The 18,975-nt window shown below is 46.6% G+C and overlaps 1 protein-coding gene across 1 annotated transcript in view; it reads left to right on the forward strand.

Moving 5' to 3' along the window:
• The window catches only part of LOC139411650 (proprotein convertase subtilisin/kexin type 6-like), an 89,266-nt gene that overhangs the window by 59,490 nt on the left and 10,801 nt on the right, over positions 1–18,975 (forward strand). Inside the window, exons 16-19 of the mRNA XM_071158259.1 lie at positions 973–1,169; positions 7,145–7,232; positions 7,426–7,529; positions 13,339–13,468. Of these exons, the coding sequence (XP_071014360.1) occupies positions 973–1,169; positions 7,145–7,232; positions 7,426–7,529; positions 13,339–13,468 (519 nt within the window). The remainder of the gene's footprint in view (positions 1–972; positions 1,170–7,144; positions 7,233–7,425; positions 7,530–13,338; positions 13,469–18,975) is intronic.

An 18,975-nucleotide genomic window follows, 5' to 3' on the forward strand; every position in this document is an offset into this window, starting at 1 on the left:
GCTCTAGGAGCTCAGATGCAAAAAAAAATGTATGTCCAACATTTGGACAGACAAGCTGTCTACATCAGGGTATAATGACTAACACTGTGGGATGACTCATTTATATAGTGTCAAAAGACACACAGGTGTCTGTAATCATGGCCAGGTGCGGCCTGATATCATTGGGTAATTCTCATATATTAAAATAGCATACGAAAACATAAATGGATAGCGTACGATCATAGATACAATTTGACTACATAAGCCTACAAACATTTACAATAGCAAAATCACAATAATCACGAGAATGGCTTCAGATCAAAGTCTACGTTGAGACCGAAGGGAGCGAGGGTCTTTACACAGTAATAACCTAAGAAAACGTACTTGTTTATTTGATACTCCAACCAAAGAACACATCGGCACCATTTGGTACCAGGTAGTTACCAATTGTGTGAAATTCTTTGAATTAAATACCAGAAAGATACCTCTTTATTTCCTAACAAATCTCAGGTCATTTCTGTACCATAAAACAGTGCTACCATAATACTTCTAATAGAAGATTACAGGAGAGGAATAATGAAGCTAATATAGGAATAATGAATTAGACATGGAATCTACTTGCCCTCTTTTTATGATGTTGTAGTCTTTCTGACTAATTCATTCAACGAGTCTTTTTCCCCATTTACTTGATCTGTTGTTTATGTGAAATTCATTAATCAATTTAATTGATTAGATAAAACAGAAAAATAAACAATTGCCAACTTGCAGAGAGATTACATTTCACATAATGAACAGATCGAGAATATGGGAAATAGGTCATTTTGAATGAATAAATCCATTCGTTCATGCATCCATTCATCCATCCATTCATCCATCCCAGGACTTGTGAAATACAGCAGAGCCAGTCTCTACAAATCGGCTAATGTGTGTTTTACTGTATTATCAACTGAATTTACTGTAATTAGAACTCATCAATCAATCAATCCATGACAGGACGTGTGTGAGCCACTGTCCGCTGGGCTTCTACGATAACTTGGAGGCCAGGAGGTGTCGACGCTGTCACAAGGGCTGTGAGAGGTGTGTGGGACGCACCCCCACCGAGTGTCGCTCCTGTCGCAGGGGACTCTACTTCAACCCCCTCAACACTACCTGCTCTGAGACCTGCCCTGCTGGGTACTTCGCTGACGACAGTAAGTCAAGTGGAGTTGCTTGAAAAAGTTGAGCCTAACCACAGATCTAGGATCAGTTTCCCCAAACTAACCACAGATGTAAGATCAGTTTCCCCAAACTAACCACAGATCTAGGACATGTTTACTGTAACTCTGCTGCTAGTGATGTTACTGTGAAGAGAAATGGTTAGGAAAATAAAAGAGATCTAGGTAGAACTTTATAACCACAGATCTAGGATCAGTTTACCCTAACTAACTAAGCCCTAACTAACTGTATCACATCCGGCCGTGATTGGGATTCCCATAAGGCGGGGCACAATTGGCCCAGCGTCGTCCGGGTTTGGCCGGGGTAGGCTGTCATAGTAAATAAGAATTTGTTCTTAACTGACTTGCCTAGTTAAATAACGGTAAAATATATATATATACAAAAATATAATTGAAGCTATTAGTGTAGTCTCTCCAAGAAGAAACAATGTACCACTTTACTTTAAGTTGCCCTCATACCTATTTAACTACACGATAATAACTGTAGTAATAGTGTTGTATTGACATAGAATCTGCTTAGTAACATAGTAACAGTTAGATTGAGTGTGTGAAGATATTTTCCATAGAAGGAAATAAGGGAATGATTTGCGGCTCAAAAGGGTTGATGTGATGAGGTTTTTGCGTGACCACACAACAGGTCAATGTTCAACTCCCACGCTGCCTGTTATCCTGGACGCCAGGGATTAACTGAGTATGGTGGAGTGGGTTCATGTGTTGATTTGTGAATGACACACACGCACACACACACAGTCGAGCACGCATTGACGTCATCTGTCATAACCTGAGATACCCTCTGACGTACAGAGCACTGACAGAGCCGCTCTCATCTGTTTTTCAGCCATACTGTGTGTGTGTGTGCAGGACCAGATAGGCTGGTCCGCTGTTAGCCCAGTCGGCCTGTCTAAATGATCATTATCTGGCTAATAATGGGGGACTGGCCGGTGTGCAGGACCAGATAGGCTGGTCCGTTGTCCAGTCGGCCTGTCTAAATGATCATTATCTGGCTAATAATGGGGGACTGGCCGGTGTGCAGGACCAGATAGGCTGGTCCGTTGTCCAGTCGGCCTGTCTAAATGATCATTATCTGGCTAATAATGGGGGACTGGCCGGTGTGCAGGCATCAAGGAAATAAGTGGGCCGGTGTGTTAGAAATCCCAGGGCCGATCTTTTGTCCCAGTCTGACCTGTGTGTGTGTGTGTGTGTGTGTGTGTGTGTGTGTGTGTGTGTGTGTGTGTGTGTGTGAGTGAGTGAAATGGTTGAAACTGGGTTGCATGCTCATTTACGGAGGTCGTTTTATGCTATGTTTGGATGGTATTTCCTCTATAAATCCTACAAACTCGCCAGGTTCCAGATACTACACTGTTTTAGAAGAGAGAGAGAGAGAGAGAGAGAGAGAGAGAGAGAGAGAGAGAGAGAGAGAGAGAGAGAGAGAGAGAGAGACAGACAGACAGACAGACAGACAGACAGACAGACAGACAGACAGACAGACAGACAAAAAACAATTAGGCAACAACAAATTCAATCCCTTTTAGACAATTTCCTGGACAAATCGTTCCACTGTAATAGTGAAGGTGTAAACTTGGCAGTAAAAAGCCTAAACAGTATATTTGACCTCTCAGCTTCCCTATCAAGTCTAAAAATCAAATCTCAAATAGAAAACCGAAGAAAATGAACAACAATGACAAATTATTTGATGAAGAATGCAAAAATCTAAGAAAGTACAGTGCCTTGCGAAAGTATTCGGCCCCCTTGAACTTTGCGACCTTTTGCCACATTTCAGGCTTCAAACATAAAGATATAAAACTGTATTTTTTGTGAAGAATCAACAACAAGTGGGACACAATCATGAAGTGGAACGACATTTATTGGATATTTCAACCTTTTTTAACAAATCAAAAACTGAAAAATTGGGCGTGCAAAATTATTCAGCCCCTTTACTTTCAGTGCAGCAAACTCTCTCCAGAAGTTCAGTGAGGATCTCTGAATGATCCAATGTTGAACTAAATGACTAATGATGATAAATACAATCCACCTGTGTGTAATCAAGTCTCCGTATAAATGCACCTGCACTGTGATAGTCTCAGAGGTCCGTTAAAAGCGCAGAGAGCATCATGAAGAACAAGGAACACACCAGGCAGGTCCGAGATACTGTTGTGAAGAAGTTTAAAGCCGGATTTGGATACAAAAAGATTTCCCAAGCTTTAAACATCCCAAGGAGCACTGTGCAAGCGATAATATTGAAATGGAAGGAGTATCAGACCACTGCAAATCTACCAAGACCTGGCCGTCCCTCTAAACTTTCAGCTCATACAAGGAGAAGACTGATCAGAGATGCAGCCAAGAGGCCCATGATCACTCTGGATGAACTGCAGAGATCTACAGCTGAGGTGGGAGACCCCTTAAGCTAATACTTTGTAGCGCCACCTTTTGCTGTGATTACAGCTGTAAGTCGCTTGGGGTATGTCTCTATCAGTTTTGCACATCGAGAGACTGACATTTTTTCCCATTCCTCCTTGCAAAATAGCTCGAGCTCAGTGAGGTTGGATGGAGAGCATTTGTGAACAGCAGTTTTCAGTTCTTTCCACAGATTTTCGATTGGATTCAGGTCTATACTTTGACTTGGCCATTCTAACACCTGGATATGTTTATTTTTGAACCATTCCATTGTAGATTTTGCTTTACGTTTTGGATCATTGTCTTGTTGGAAGACAAATCTCCGTCCCAGTCTCAGGTCTTTTGCAGACTCCATCAGGTTTTCTTCCAGAATGGTCCTGTATTTGGCTCCATCCATCTTCCCATCAATTTGAACCATCTTCCCTGTCCCTGCTGAAGAAAAGCAGGTCCAAACCATGATGCTGCCACCACCATGTTTGACAGTGGGGATGGTGTGTTGCTTTTACGCCAAACATAACGTTTTGCATTGTTGCCAAAAAGTTCAATTTTGGTTTCATCTGACCAGAGCACCTTCTTCCACGTTTGGTGTGTCTCCCAGGTGGCTTGTGGCAAACTTTAACCAACACTTTTTATGGATATCTTTAAGAAATGGCTTTCTTCTTGCCACTCTTCCATAAAGGCCAGATTTGTGCAATATACTGATAGACTGATTGTTGTCCTATGGACAGAGTCTCCCACCTCAGCTGTAGATCTCTGCAGTTCATCCAGAGTGATCATGGGCCTCTTGGCTGCATCTCTGATCAGTCTTCTCCTTGTATGAGCTGAAAGTTTAGAGGGACGGCCAGGTCTTGGTAGATTTGCAGTGGTCTGATACTCCTTCCATTTCAATGTTATCGCTTGTACAGTGCTCCTTGGGATGTTTAAAGCTTGGGAAATATTTTTGTATCCAAATCCGGCTTTAAACTTCTTCACAACTGTATCTCGGACCTGCCTGGTGTGTTCCTTGTTCTTCATGATGCTCTCTGCGCTTTTAACGGACCTCTGAGACTTTCACGGTGCATTTATACGGAGACTTGATTACACACAGGTGGATTGTATTTATCATCATTAGTCATTTAGTTCAACATTGGATCATTCAGAGATCCTCACTGAACTTCTGGAGAGAGTTTGCTGCACTGAAAGTAAAGGGGCTGAATAATTTTGCACGCCCAATTTTTCAGTTTTTGATTTGTTAAAAAAAGTTGAAATATCCAATAAATGTCGTTCCACTTCATGATTGTGTCCCACTTGTTGTTGATTCTTCAAAAAAAATACAGTTTTATATCTTTATGTTTGAAGCCTGGCAAAAGGTCGCAAAGTTCAAGGGGGCCGAATACTTTCGCAAGGCACTGTATTTCCCTCAAATTACACAAATGCACAATGAATACGAAAACAAACCCAATTTTGATAAACTCCCATATCTACTGGGTGAAATACCACAGTGTGCCATCACAGCAGCAAGATATGTGACCTGTTTCCACAAGAAAAAGTCAACCAGTGAAGAACAAACACCATTGTAAATACAACCCATATTTATGCTTATTTATTTTCCCTTTTGTACATTAACCATTTGTACATCGTTACAACACTGTATATATATATATATATATATATATAATATGACACTTGTAATGTCTTTATTCTTTTGGAACGTCTGTGAGTGTAATGTTCATTTTTTTACTGTTCATTTTTATAGTTTATTTCACTTTTGTATATTATCTACTTCACTTGCTTTGGCAATGTTAAGATGTGTTTCCCATGCCAATAAAGCTCCTTGAATTGAGAAAGGGAGACTGAGAGAAAGAGAGAGCGACAGAGAGAGAGACTGGGAGAGGGAGAGAGAGAGGGGGAGAGAGAGAGAGACAGAAAGAGGGAGACAGAGAGACAGAGAGACAGAGAGACTGAGAGAGAGGGAGATGGAGAGAGAGAGAGACAGAAAGAGGGAGACAGAGAGACAGAGAGACTGAGAGAGAGGGAGATGGAGAGAGAGAGGGAGAGAGACAGAAAGAGGGAGACAGAGAGACAGAGAGACTGAGAGAGAGGGAGACAGAAAGAGGGAGACAGAAAGAGGGCGACAGAGAGAGAGAGACTGAGAGACTGAGAGAGAGACAGAGAGAGAGACTGGGAGAGGGAGAGAGAGGGGGAGAGAGAGAGACAGAAAGAGGGAGACAGAGAGATAGAGAGACTGAGATAGAGAGAGAGAGACAGAAAGAGGGAGACAGAAAGAGGGCGACAGAGAGAGAGAGACAGAGAGACTGAGAGACAGAGACTGAGAGAGAGGGAGAGAGAGGGAGAGAGAGAGACAGAAAGAGGGAGACAACCCGGGTGGCGCAGTGGTTAAGGGCCAGCTGTGCCATCAGAGTTCCTGGGCTCTGTCGTAACCGGCCGCGACCGGGAGGTCCGTGGGGCGACGCACAATTGGCCTAGCGTCGCCCGGGTTAGGGAGGGCTTGGTCGGTAGGGGTGTCCTTGTCTCATCGCGCACCAGCGACTCCTGTGGCGGGCTGGGCGCAGTGTACGCTAGCCAAGGTGGCCAGGTGCACAGTGTTTCCTCCGGCGCATTGGTGCGGCTGGCTTCCGGGTTGGATGCGTGCTGTGTTAAGAAGCAGTGCGGCTTGGTTGGGTTGTGTATCGGAGGACGCATGACTTTCAACCTTCGTCTCTCCCGAGCCTGTACGGGAGTTGTAGCGATGAGACAAGATAGTAGCTACTAACAATTGGATACCACGAAATTGGGGAGAAAAAGGGGTAAAAATTCAAAAAAAAAGAACAAAAAAAAAAAAAGAGGGAGACAGAAAGAGAGACAGAAAGAGGGAGACAGAAAGAGAGACAGAAAGAGGGAGACAGAAAGAGGGAGACAGAGAGAGGGAGACAGAGAGAGAGACAGAAAGAGGGAGACAGAAAGAGGGAGACAGAGAGAGGGAGACAGAGAGAGAGAGACAGAGAGAGAGAGACAGAGAGACAGAAAGAGGGAGACAGAAAGAGGGAGACAGAGAGAGAGAGACAGAGAGAGAGAGACAGAGAGAGAGACAGAGAGACAGAAAGAGGGCGACAGAGAGAGAGAGAGACAGGCAGAGAGACTGAGAGAGAGGGAAAGAGAGGGAGAGAGAAAGACAGAAAGAGGGAGACAGAGAGAGAGAGCGAGAGAGAGACAGAAAGAGGGAGACAGAGAGACTGAGAGCCTGTGAAAGTTGGTTTCATGGTTGTTTGTGTGTTTGGTTTTGGTGGTTGAATGAGCAGTCCTCTGAGAACTATACTGAGTTAAAAATGGATAACTATATTTATTTCTCACGCTCCCTTCCCATCTGCCCCCTCTACCTCCCCTCCTTCCCCTTCCTTCCTTCCTTCCTTCCTTCCTTCCTTCCTTCCTTCCTTCCTTCCTTCCTTCCTTCCTTCCTTCCTTCCTTCCTTCCTTCCTTTCTTCCTTCCTTCCTTCCTTCCTTCCTTCCTTCCTTCCTTCCTTCATTCCTTCCTTCCTTCCTTCCCTCCCTCCCTCCCTCCCTCCCTCCCTCTCCCCAGTTCAGAGGAAATGTCTGAGGTGTCATGAGAACTGTATGAAGTGTCTGCGGGACTCAGACAGGTGTACTGCCTGTAACGACGGCTACAGGTAAACTACATGTAATCTCTTTAGGGAATGTCACTGATGAAAAATGTCATGCAGAGAACATAAGCGTGTTTTTGTGTGTGTATGTGTGTGTGTGTGTGTGTGTGTGTGTGTGTGTGTGTGTGTGTGTGTGTGTGTGTGTGTGTGTGTGTGTGTGTGTGTGTGTGTGTGTGTGTGTGTGTGTGTGTGTGTGCAGTCTGGCGGGGATGACCTGTGTACCGGAGTGTGCCAACGGAACCTTCTTTCATCTGGAGGAGATGAAGTGTAGTCCCTGTCACACCTCCTGCTCTACCTGCACAGGTCAGTGTCCCTGTCACACCTCCTGCTCTACCTGCACAGGTCAGTGTCCCTGTCACACCTCCTGCTCTACCTGCACAGGTCATTGTCCGTCACACCTCCTGCTCTACCTGCACAGGTCATTGTCCCTGTCACACCTCCTGCTCTACCTGCACAGGTCAGTGTCCCTGTCACACCTCCTGTTCTACCTGCACAGGTCAGTGTCCCTGTCACACCTCCTGCTCTACCTGCACAGGTCAGTGTCCCTGTCACACCTCCTGCTCTACCTGCACAGGTCATTGTCCCAGTCACACCTCCTGCTCTACCTGCACAGGTCAGTGTCCCTGTCACACCTCCTGCTCTACCTGCACAGGTCAGTGTCCCTGTCACACCTCCTGCTCTACCTGCACAGGTCAGTGTCCCTGTCACACCTCCTGCTCTACCTGCACAGGTCAGTGTCCCTGTCACACCTCTGGCTCTACCTGCACAGGTCAGTGTCCCTGTCACACCTCCTGCTCTACCTGCACAGGTCAGTGTTCCAGTCACACCTCCTGCTCTACCTGCACAGGTCAGTGTCCCTGTCACACCTCCTACTCTACCTGCACAGGTCAGTGTCCCTGTCACACCTCCTGCTCTACCTGCACAGGTCAGTGTTCCAGTCACACCTCCTGCTCTACCTGCACAGGTCAGTGTCCCTGTCACACCTCCTGCTCTACCTGCACAGGTCAGTGTCCCTGTCACACCTCCTGCTCTACCTGCACAGGTCAGTGTTCCAGTCACACCTCCTGCTCTACCTGCACAGGTCAGTGTCCCTGTCACACCTCCTGCTCTACCTGCACAGGTCAGTGTCCCTGTCACACCTCCTGCTCTACCTGCACAGGTCAGTGTCCCTGTCACACCTCCTGCTCTACCTGCACAGGTCAGTGTCCCTGTCACACCTCCTGCTCTACCTGCACAGGTCAGTGTCCCTGTCACACCTCCTACTCTACCTGCACAGGTCAGAGTCCCTGTCACACATCCTGCTCTACCTGCACAGGTCAGTGTCCCTGTCACACCTCCTACTCTACCTGCACAGGTCAGTGTCCCTGTCACACCTCCTGCTCTACCTGCACAGGTCAGTGTCCCTGTCACACCTCCTGCTCTACCTGCACAGGTCAGTGTCCCTGTCACACCTCCTGCTCTACCTGCACAGGTCAGTGTCCCTGTCACACCTCCTGCTCTACCTGCACAGGTCAGTGTCCCTGTCACACCTCCTGCTCTACGTGCACAGGTCAGTGTCCCTGTCACACCTCCTGCTCTACCTGCACAGGTCAGTGTCCGTCACACCTCCTGCTCTACCTGCACAGGTCAGTGTCCCTGTCACACCTCCTGCTCTACCTGCACAGGTCAGTGTCCCTGTCACACCTCCTGCTCTACCTGCACAGGTCAGTGTCCCTGTCACACCTCCTGCTCTACCTGCACAGGTCAGTGTCCCTGTCACACCTCCTGCTCTACCTGCACAGGTCAGTGTCCCTGTCACACCTCCTGCTCTACCTGCACAGGTCAGTGTCCCTGTCACACCTCCTGCTCTACCTGCACAGGTCAGTGTCCCTGTCACACCTCCTGCTCTACCTGCACAGGTCAGTGTCCCTGTCACACCTCCTGCTCTACCTGCACAGGTCAGTGTCCCTGTCACACCTCCTACTCTACCTGCACAGGTCAGAGACCCTGTCACACATCCTGCTCTACCTGCACAGGTTAGTGTCCCTGTCACACCTCCTACTCTACCTGCACAGGTCAGTGTCCCTGTCACACCTCCTGCTCTACCTGCACAGGTCAGTGTCCCTGTCACACCTCCTGCTCTACCTGCACAGGTCAGTGTCCCTGTCACACCTCCTGCTCTACCTGCACAGGTCAGTGTCCCTGTCACACCTCCTGCTCTACCTGCACAGGTCAGTGTCCCTGTCACACCTCCTGCTCTACCTGCACAGGTCAGTGTCCCTGTCACACCTCCTGCTCTACCTGCACAGGTCAGTGTCCGTCACACCTCCTGCTCTACCTGCACAGGTCAGTGTCCCTGTCACACCTCCTGCTCTACCTGCACAGGTCAGTGTCCCTGTCACACCTCCTGCTCTACCTGCACAGGTCAGTGTCCCTGTCACACCTCCTGCTCTACCTGCACAGGTCAGTGTCCCTGTCACACCTCCTGCTCTACCTGCACAGGTCAGTGTCCGTCACACCTCCTGCTCTACCTGCACAGGTCAGTGTCCCTGTCACACCTCCTGCTCTCCCTGCACAGGTCAGTGTCCCTGTCACACCTCCTGTTCTCATAAAGATAGGAGTAAAAAATATTGGCATCCCTGTTTGCAATACTCCGGCACTCTCCTCTTGAGAGGGTAATGGCACTGAGCCTTTTTGTCAAATATTTTAAAACGACAGATGAAGTGCGCGTGTGTGCGTGTGTGCGTGTGTGCGTGCGTGCGTGCGTGCGTGCGTGCGTGTGTGCGTGCGTGTGTGTGTGTGTGTGTGTGTGTGTGTGTGTGTGTGAAGCCACCAGTTATAGGTTCCGTGACAGGTTTCTGGAATGCATTTTTGAGTATTACACACAATGCCAATAGTAAACGTTTGCATTGTTTCACTCAATGGTCCTCTTAACGTTGAACTATTAATGAATGTCAGGCTCAAATGTCAACGGTCTATATGACCCATATATGGAGGTCATAGTGTCAGAGTGACCTTGCTGTGTCACACTGTCATACTGGCCTGTTCTGGAGAGAACATCTCCCATACTCCAGCACAGTACCTTCAGAAAGCATTCATACCCCTTGACTTATTCCACATTTTGTTATGTTACAACCTGAATCTTCTCACCCATCTACACACAATACCGCATAATGACCCCATAATAATAAAACATGTTTTTAAACATGTTTTATTGAAAATTAAATACAGAAATATCTCATTTACATAAGTATTCACAGCTCTTTGCTGTGACACTCCAAATTGAGCTCAGGTGACTCCAATTTCCATTGATCATCCTTGAGATGTCACTTGATTGGAGTCCACCTGTGGCCAATTCAATTGATTGGACATGATTTAGAAAGAAACATACCTGTCTATATAAGGTCCCGCAGTTGACAGTCAGAGCAGAAACTACACCATGAAGTCCAAGGAACTGTCTGTAGATCTCTGAGATATAATTATGATGAGGCATATATCTGGGGAAGGGTAGAAAACAATTTCTAGAGAGTTGAAAGGTTCCAAGAGCACACTGGTTTCCATCACTGGCTGTCTGACCAAGCTAAGCAACCAAGCAAGAAGGACCTTGGTCAGGGAGGTGACTTAGAACAGTACAGAGTTCCTTGGCTTAGATGGGAGAACCTGCCAGAAGGACAACAGTCTCCGCACTTCACCAATCTGGGTTTTATGGGACAGTGGCCAGACGGAAGCCACTCCTGAGAAAAAGTCACATGACAGCACACCTGGAGTTTGTAAAAAGGCATGTGAAAGACTCTGAGATCGTAAGGCAAAAGATTCTGTGGTCTGATGAGACAAAAATGTACTCTTCTGCATGAATGCACCGCGCTACATCTGGAGAAAACCAGGCACAGCTCATCACCTGTCTAACACAATCCCTACCGCCTTGCATGGTGGTGGCAGCATCATACTATGGGGATGCTTTTCAGCGGCATGAACTGGGAGACTGGTGAAGAGCCAAATACAGGCAAATCCTTGAACTGGGAGACTGGTGAAGAGCCAAATACAGGCAAATCCTTGAACTGGGAGACTGGTGAAGAGCCAAATACAGGCAAATCCTTGATGAGAACCTGCTTCAGAGAGCAAATGACCTTAGACTGGGGGCGTAACGTTTCAACAGGAAAACACCAAGCATACAGCCGAAGCAACGCTGGAAAGGCTTCAGAACAAGAATGTCAACGTCATTGATTGGTCCAGTCAAAGCCCAGACTTGAATCTCATTGAAAATCTGTGGAAAACTTGAAGATTGCTTTTCACCGTTGCTCCCCATTTAACTTAACAGAGTTTGAGAAAAGGAAGAATGGGAAAAAAATCCCCAAATCCATATGTGTAAAGCTGATACAAACAAACCCAAGACGACTCACAGCTGATACTGTCACACCCTGACCACAGTTTGCTTTGTATGTTTCTATGTTTTGTTTGGTCAGGGTGTGATCTGAGTGGGCATTCTATGTTGTGTGTCTAGTTTGTCTGTTTCTGTGTTTGGCCTGATATGGTTCTCAATCAGAGGCAGGTGTTAGTCATTGTCTCTGATTGGGAACCATATTTAGGTAGCCTGTTTGGTGTTGGGGTTTGTGGGTGATTGTTCCTGTCTTTGTGTTTGTTACACCAGATAGGGCTGTTTTCATTTTTTCACATTTCTTGTTTTTGTATATTGTTCTATTTTAATCTTTATTAAAGATGTATCACAATAACCACGCTGCGTTTTGGTCCGCCTCTCCTTCAACAGAAGAATCCCGTAATAGATACAGACAAACCCAAGATGACTCAAAGCTGATACAGACAAACCCAAGACGACTCACAGCTGTAATCGCCACCAAAGGTGCTTCTACAAAGTGTTGACTCAGGGGTGTGAAAAGTCATGTAAATGAGATATTTATGTATTTCATTTAATACATTTGCAAAAATGTCTAAAATCATATTTTCACTTTGTTATTATGGGGTTTTGTGTGTAGATGGGTGAGAAAAAAAATCTATTCAATCAATTTTGATTTCAGGCTACAAAATGTTGAATAAGTCCAGAGGTTATACGTTCTGAAGGCACTGTCATTTGGCCAAGTTTCAGCCTCCTGGCAGAGACACTTGTGTGCGTGGTCAAAGACCTCTATTTTCATGTCATCCAACAAATATAAATGTCTGGAGTTTGCTAAACGGCACTGGCACTTGGATTGGAACCTGTGCTATGGTCCGAAGACATGACAATACCATCATTTCACAACGAATTATAACTTCATTTGCCAACTAAAAGGTTGCTTGCCAGTTCTGCTTATCGTGATCATGACTTTCGGCATGGTGTCGACATCTCACGTCTGTGATCTACATGGGTGTCAGATTTAAGTCAATTCGCTCATTGATTTACATGAATTAAATGGGCCCCTAATTATGAGCGCTGTGTCCTGGGGTTAGGCCGTCGGCCGCAGTTGACATTTAGCTGGCAAAGCTCTGGCGTTGCCCTGAGACAGTAGTATTGACAGACAGAGCCAGACGTGCTGTGGGGAGAGAAAGCTGAGGGATTAGATTGTGTGTGTGCACATGTGTGCATGCTTGTGTGCATGTCTGTGGAACAAGTGAATTTAGCCTCAAAACACCCAGTAGAGAGAGATGCTTATTGCTGTAGTAGAGGAGCTGTATTAGTGGTTCACCTCTCAACCAAGGCCCTAGCACTGATTGTAATGAGAGAGAGAGAGAAAGAGGGGGTACATTAAAGGGACTGTTCGTCCCCAAAACAAGCCAGACATTTTCCTAAAGGCGTGTATCTGGCTTCAATTCCAAATAAATTGTATCAATTTCTTATATGTTGTTATTGGCAATTGGGATTAGGAAAGGTATCATCATTTTGAGTGCAGTCGGACCACCATTGCATTTGATGTCTTACTTTTGGTCTACGCACCACCGCATGTTCAGGGGACAGACGTTTAAAGTCCTTTGAACCAGGAACGGACTGGGACCAGAAATCGGCCCAGGAATTTCTTACCCACCAGACAATTTGTTTCCTTGAGGACCATATTATTAACCAAATAATGATACAACTCACCCCACTGGGCTAAAGATGGACCCGTCCTTTTCTGTTTGGAACTGTTGCTGTGTGTTGTTGCAGGTCCAGGTAAGGAGGAGTGTATCCAGTGTGCCAGAGATCACCTGCAGCAAGAGTGGAGGTGTGTTCAGACCTGCGCCCCAGGATACTACTCAACAGAGGATGCTGGCTACCACCAGGGGATGTGTCACAAGTGAGTGACCCCATCATTAGGCTTAGTTGTATTTCAGTCATTTAGCAGACACTCTTAGCCAGAGCGACTTACAGTATTGAGTCCATACATTCTGGTCCCTTTTGGGAATTGAACCCACAACCCTGCCGTTGCAAGTGCCATGCTCTACTAACTACACTATGGATTTCAAAGCCCGCTCTTTTAAATCTTAACTGTAGGGCAGAAATTCTAAACGTTAAGCTATATGCTGAAAATCGAGCGGGAGGTTTTCCTGCACCTGCCATAGGCTTCCATTCAAGTCCCTTTTTTAGGCGCTGTGAAACCAGACGGCTTGACAGAGAGAGAGCCGGGTAGAGGACAAGATTCTATTTCCTTCTCTTTTGCCTCTTGAGCACCCTACGGGCCTGGGCCAGAGGCTTCAGCCCCTGCATTCATCTGGCCATACATTTTAAGAGATATACAGTACCCTTCTAACACTATTGGGCCAACCCAAACTGTACTGCACTGGATATTTGGATCTTTTCTTTTCACATTGTCCTGTCCAGCTCTGTTCCAGTGGATCCAAGTATGGTGGATGTGTAACAGGCTACAGTACAGCTACAGTACAGCTTGGCTCGGCTCTGTAGGGTGAAAAGTGCCAAACAGGAAATTCCGGGTCAGTTTTCCATACAGAACTTCTATTGCTTTTTAGTCCAAGACAATGCTTAATTTACGGAAAATCAGTTGTCAGTTATAAAATCACAATTAAGGCTTAGTTAAACTCCAAATGATTAATCTACTTCTCTTAAAAGTAGTCTAAACTCCAGCTGAGTTCATATTCTGAACCCTCTGTGGCAAAGATTAGCAGCCTCTAATTAGATAGAATTAGATGGTGCCAATCTTTCCTATTCATGTGGGATTAAGGCGTAAAGAAATCTCTAAACTACCTTCAATATCAGCGCTCCTCTTAAAGAAATCTCTAAACTAGCTTCAACATCAGCGCTCCTCTTAAAGAAATCTCTAAACTACCTTCAACATCAGAGCTACTCTTAAAGAAATCTCTAAACTACCTTCAACATCAGCACTCCTCTTGAATAAATCTCTAAACTAGCTTCAACATCAGCGCTCCTCTTAAAGAAATCTCTAAACTAGCTTCAACATCAGCGCTCCTCTTAAAGAAATCTCTAAACTACCTTCAACATCAGCGCTGCTCTTAAAGAAATCTCTAAACTACCTTCAACATCAGAGCTTCTCTTACTCTCTCTCTGTTTCTTTTCACTTTCATTTTCTATTTCCACTTGTCTCGCTCTCCTTTCTCGCTCCCTCTTCTCTGTACCTTCTCTCTCCCTTCTTTCTCTTCTCTCTGTCCCTTCTCCCTCCCTTCTCCCTCCATCCCTTCTCTCCCTCCCTTCTCTCTAACTCCCTTCTCCCTCTCCTCTCTTCCTTCTCTCTCTCCTCTAACTCCCTTCTCTCTCTCCTCTCTGTCCCTTCTCCCTCCATTCTTTCTCTCCTCTCTGTCCCATCTCCCTCCTTTCTCCCTCCCTTCTCTCCCTCCCTTCTCCCTCCCTTCTCTCTCCCTTCTCTCTCTCCTCTCTCTCCCTTCTCCCTCCCTTCTCTCTCCCTTCTCTCTAACTCCCTTCTCTCTCTCTCCTCTCTGTCCCTTCACCCTCCCTTCTCTCTAACTCCCTTCTCCCTCTCCTCTCTTCCTTCTCTCCCTCCTCTAACCCCCTTCTCTCTCTCCTCTCTGTCCCTTCTCCCTCCCTTCTCTCTAATTCCCTTCTCCCTCTCCTCTCTTCCTTCTCTCTCTCCTCTAACTCCCTTCTCTCTCTCCTCTCTGTCCCTTCTCCCTCCCTTCTCTCTAACTCCCTTCTCCCTCTCCTCCCTTCCTTCTCTCTCTCCTCTAACTCCCTTCTCTCTCTCCTCTCTGTCCCTTCTCCCTCCCTTCTCTCTAACTCCCTTCTCCCTCTCCTCTCTTCCTTCTCTCTCTCCTCTCTCTCCCTTCTCCCTCCCTTCTCTCTAACTCCCTTCTCTCTCTCCTCTCTGTCCCTTCTCCCTCCCTTCTCTCTAACTCCCTTCTCCCTCTCCACTCTTCCTTCTCTCTCTCCTCTAACTCCCTTCTCTCTCTCCTCTCTGTCCCTTCTCCCTCCCTTCTCTCTAACTCCCTTCTCTCTCACCTCTCTTTCACCTTTCTTCTGTTGGAGACTGACTGACTGAGGGTCAGTACCATCGACCATCTGGGTCTCATTAATTGGTATGTCTCGCTGTCTCGCTTTCTCTCTCCCTTTCTCTCTTGCTCTCTCTCTCAAATAATTCGTTCCAAACGCCTAGCCTTAGACAACAAGGCGCAATGAAAGTTCCAGAGGGATCCTTAACAATACCCCCCCCCCCCCCCCCCCCCCGACACGCTGAACTAGCACGCCGGTCTTGAGGGCGATCACAGGAACGCAGTGCGGGTCGATCAGAACCTGATGCAGCTGCCGAAGTTGAGTCGTCGTCGGACGGCTGCTGTTGTAAAAAAAAAAAGACACAGCTCCACTATATCCTCCTGTTTGTTATCCCTCTGCTCCACTATATCCTTCTGTTTATTCTCCCTCTGCTCCACTATATCCTCCTGTTTGTTCTCCCTCTACTCCTCCTCCCTCTGCTCCTCCTCCCTCTGCTCCACTATATCCTTCTGTTTATTCTCCCTCTGCTCCTCCTCCCTCTGCTCCACTATATCCTCCTGTTTGTTCTCCCTCTGCTCCACTATATCCTCCTGTTTGTTCTCCCTCTGCTCCACTATATCCTTCTGTTTATTCTCCCTCTGCTCCTCCTCCCTCTGCTCCACTATATCCTCCTGTTTGTTCTCCCTCTGCTCCTCCTCCCTCTGCTCCACTATATCCTTCTGTTTATTCTCCCTCTGCTCCTCCTCCCTCTGCTCCACTATATCCTCCTGTTTGTTCTCCCTCTGCTCCTCCTCCCTCTGCTCCACTATATCCTCCTGTTTGTTCTCCCTCTGCTCCACTATATCCTTCTGTTTATTCTCCCTCTGCTCCTCCTCCCTCTGCTCCACTATATCCTCCTGTTTGTTCTCCCTCTGCTCCACTATATCCTTCTGTTTATCCTCCCTCTGCTCCACTATATCCTCCTGTTTGTTCTCCCTCTGCTCCACTATATCCTTCTGCTCCTCCTCCCTCTGCTCCACTATATCCTTCTGTTTATCCTCCCTCTGCTACACTATATCCTCCTGTTTGTTCTCCCTCTGCTCCACTATATCCTTCTGTTTGTTCTCCCTCTGCTCCACTATATCCTTCTGTTTATTCTCCCTCTGCTCCTCCTCCCTCTGCTCCACTATATCCTTCTGTTTGTTCTCCCTCTGCTCCTCCTCCCTCTGCTTTACTATATCCTTCTGTTTGTTCTCCCTCTGCTCCACTATATCCTTCTGTTTGTTCTCCCTCTGCTCCACTATATCCTTCTGTTTGTTCTCCCTCTGCTCCACTATATCCTTCTGTTTATTCTCCCTCTGCTCCACTATATCCTTCTGTTTGTTCTCCCTCTGCTCCACTATATCCTTCTGTTTGTTCTTCCTCTGCTCCACTATATCCTTCTGTTTATTCTCTCTCTGCTCCACTATATCCTTCTGTTTATTCTCCCTCTGGTCCACTATATCCTTCTGTGTATTCTCCCTCTGCTCCACTATATCCTTCTGTTTGTTCTCCCTCTGCTCCACTATATCCTTCTGTTTGTTCTCCCTCTGCTCCACTATATCCTTCTGTTTATTCTCTCTCTGCTCCACTATATCCTTCTGTTTATTCTCCCTCTGCTCCACTATATCCTTCTGTGTATTCTCCCTCTGCTCCACTATATCCTTCTGTTTATTCTCCCTCTGCTCCACTATATCCTTCTGTTTATTCTCCCTCTGCTCCACTATATCCTTCTGTCTGTTCTCCCTCTGTTCCACTATATCCTTCTGTTTATTCTCCCTCTGCTCCACTATATCCTTCTGTGTATTCTCCCTCTGCTCCACTATATCCTTCTGTTTATTCTCCCTCTGCTCCTCCTCCCTCTGCTCCTCCTCCCTCTGCTCCACTATATCCTTCTGTCTGTTCTCCCTCTGCTCCACTATATTCTTCTGTCTGTTCTCCCTCTGCTCCACTATATCCTTCTGTCTGTTCTCCCTCTGCTCCACTATATCCTTCTGTCTGTTCTCCCTCTGCTCCACTACATCCTTCTGTTTATTCTCCCTCTGCTCCACTATATCCTTCTGTCTGTTCTCCCTCTGCTCCACTATATCCTTCTGTCTGTTCTCCCTCTGCTCCACTATATCCTTCTGTTTGTTCTCCCTCTGCTCCACTATATCCTTCTGTTTATTCTCCCTCTGCTCCACTATATCCTTCTGTTTGTTCTCCCTCTGCTCCACTATATCCTTCTGTCTGTTCTCCCTCTGCTCCACTATATCCTTCTGTCTGTTCTCCCTCTGCTCCACTCATTATTCTTTGTCATCTCCATAATTGTCTTTAAATCAGATGGTGTTGTGCAGTCAAACAAGATCAACAGGACTGACTGAGGGTGTAAATCTCACCTGCACCAACGCTGAGAATTTAATGGCAGCATCAACATCCCTTTAGCTCACCGTAATGACTGAGTGTGGAGTGGAGAGGGGCACTCGCTTTCTCAATCTCTCTCTCGTTCTCTCTCTCCTCTATCTCTCTTTCTCTCTCCTCTCGCTATCCCTCCTCTCTTTCCACTGAGGAGTGGGGAGGGAGAAAGCTGTTTTTGACGCACAGGGATTTTTATAAATCAGTCCAGTGGTTTATGGGAGATGTCAGGAACAAATAGAGGCTCTGATAGAAGGTCATGGTTTTGCGACGGCAGAAGGGATGGGTTCTTCTTTAGTTCTTTCTCAATGTCATCGTCTTGCTCTCTCTTTGTCTCTCTAGCTCACTCTTTCCTTCTTTACATATCTCTGTCTTTCTCTCTCTCTAGCTCTCTCTCCCCTCTCTCTCTATTCCCCCCCTCTCTCTCCCTCTCTCTCTCTCTCTCTCTCTCTCTCTCTCTCTCTCTCTCTCTCTCTCTCTCTCTCTCTCTCTATTCCCCCCCCCCTCTCTCTCTCTCTCTATTCCCCCCATCTCTCTCTCTCTCTCCCTCTCTCTCTCTCTAGCTCTCATTCTCTCTCCCCCTGTCTCCCCCCTCACTCTATTTCTCTTCCTCTCTCACTTCCTCTATCTTTGCTTCCCTCTCAGTTTCTCTTTCTTGTTTACTCTCTCTGGTTTGGGGCAGGAGATGGAAATGGCAGGGGAACAGATGGATAGTCAAAAGGAGGAAGAGAAGGGGTGTGGGTGGCTCGTGGCAACGGTGCTAGAAGGCAATAAAATATCTGTAAAGGCTATGACCCATGGGTAACAGGGCAAGGAAATGTTTTAATTACAAGAGAAGGAGCGACAGAGAGAGAGAGAGGGGGGAGAGAGAGAGAACCTGTTTACAGTATCATCATCATATCACATCATATGAGAGTCTGAAAAAGAGGGCTTTATTATTGGCATGCAGAAACATCAAATATTATGTTGTTC

This window comes from Oncorhynchus clarkii, chromosome 6 (genome assembly GCF_045791955.1).
Source record: "Oncorhynchus clarkii lewisi isolate Uvic-CL-2024 chromosome 6, UVic_Ocla_1.0, whole genome shotgun sequence".
In the NCBI taxonomy this organism is placed as follows: domain Eukaryota; kingdom Metazoa; phylum Chordata; class Actinopteri; order Salmoniformes; family Salmonidae; genus Oncorhynchus; species Oncorhynchus clarkii.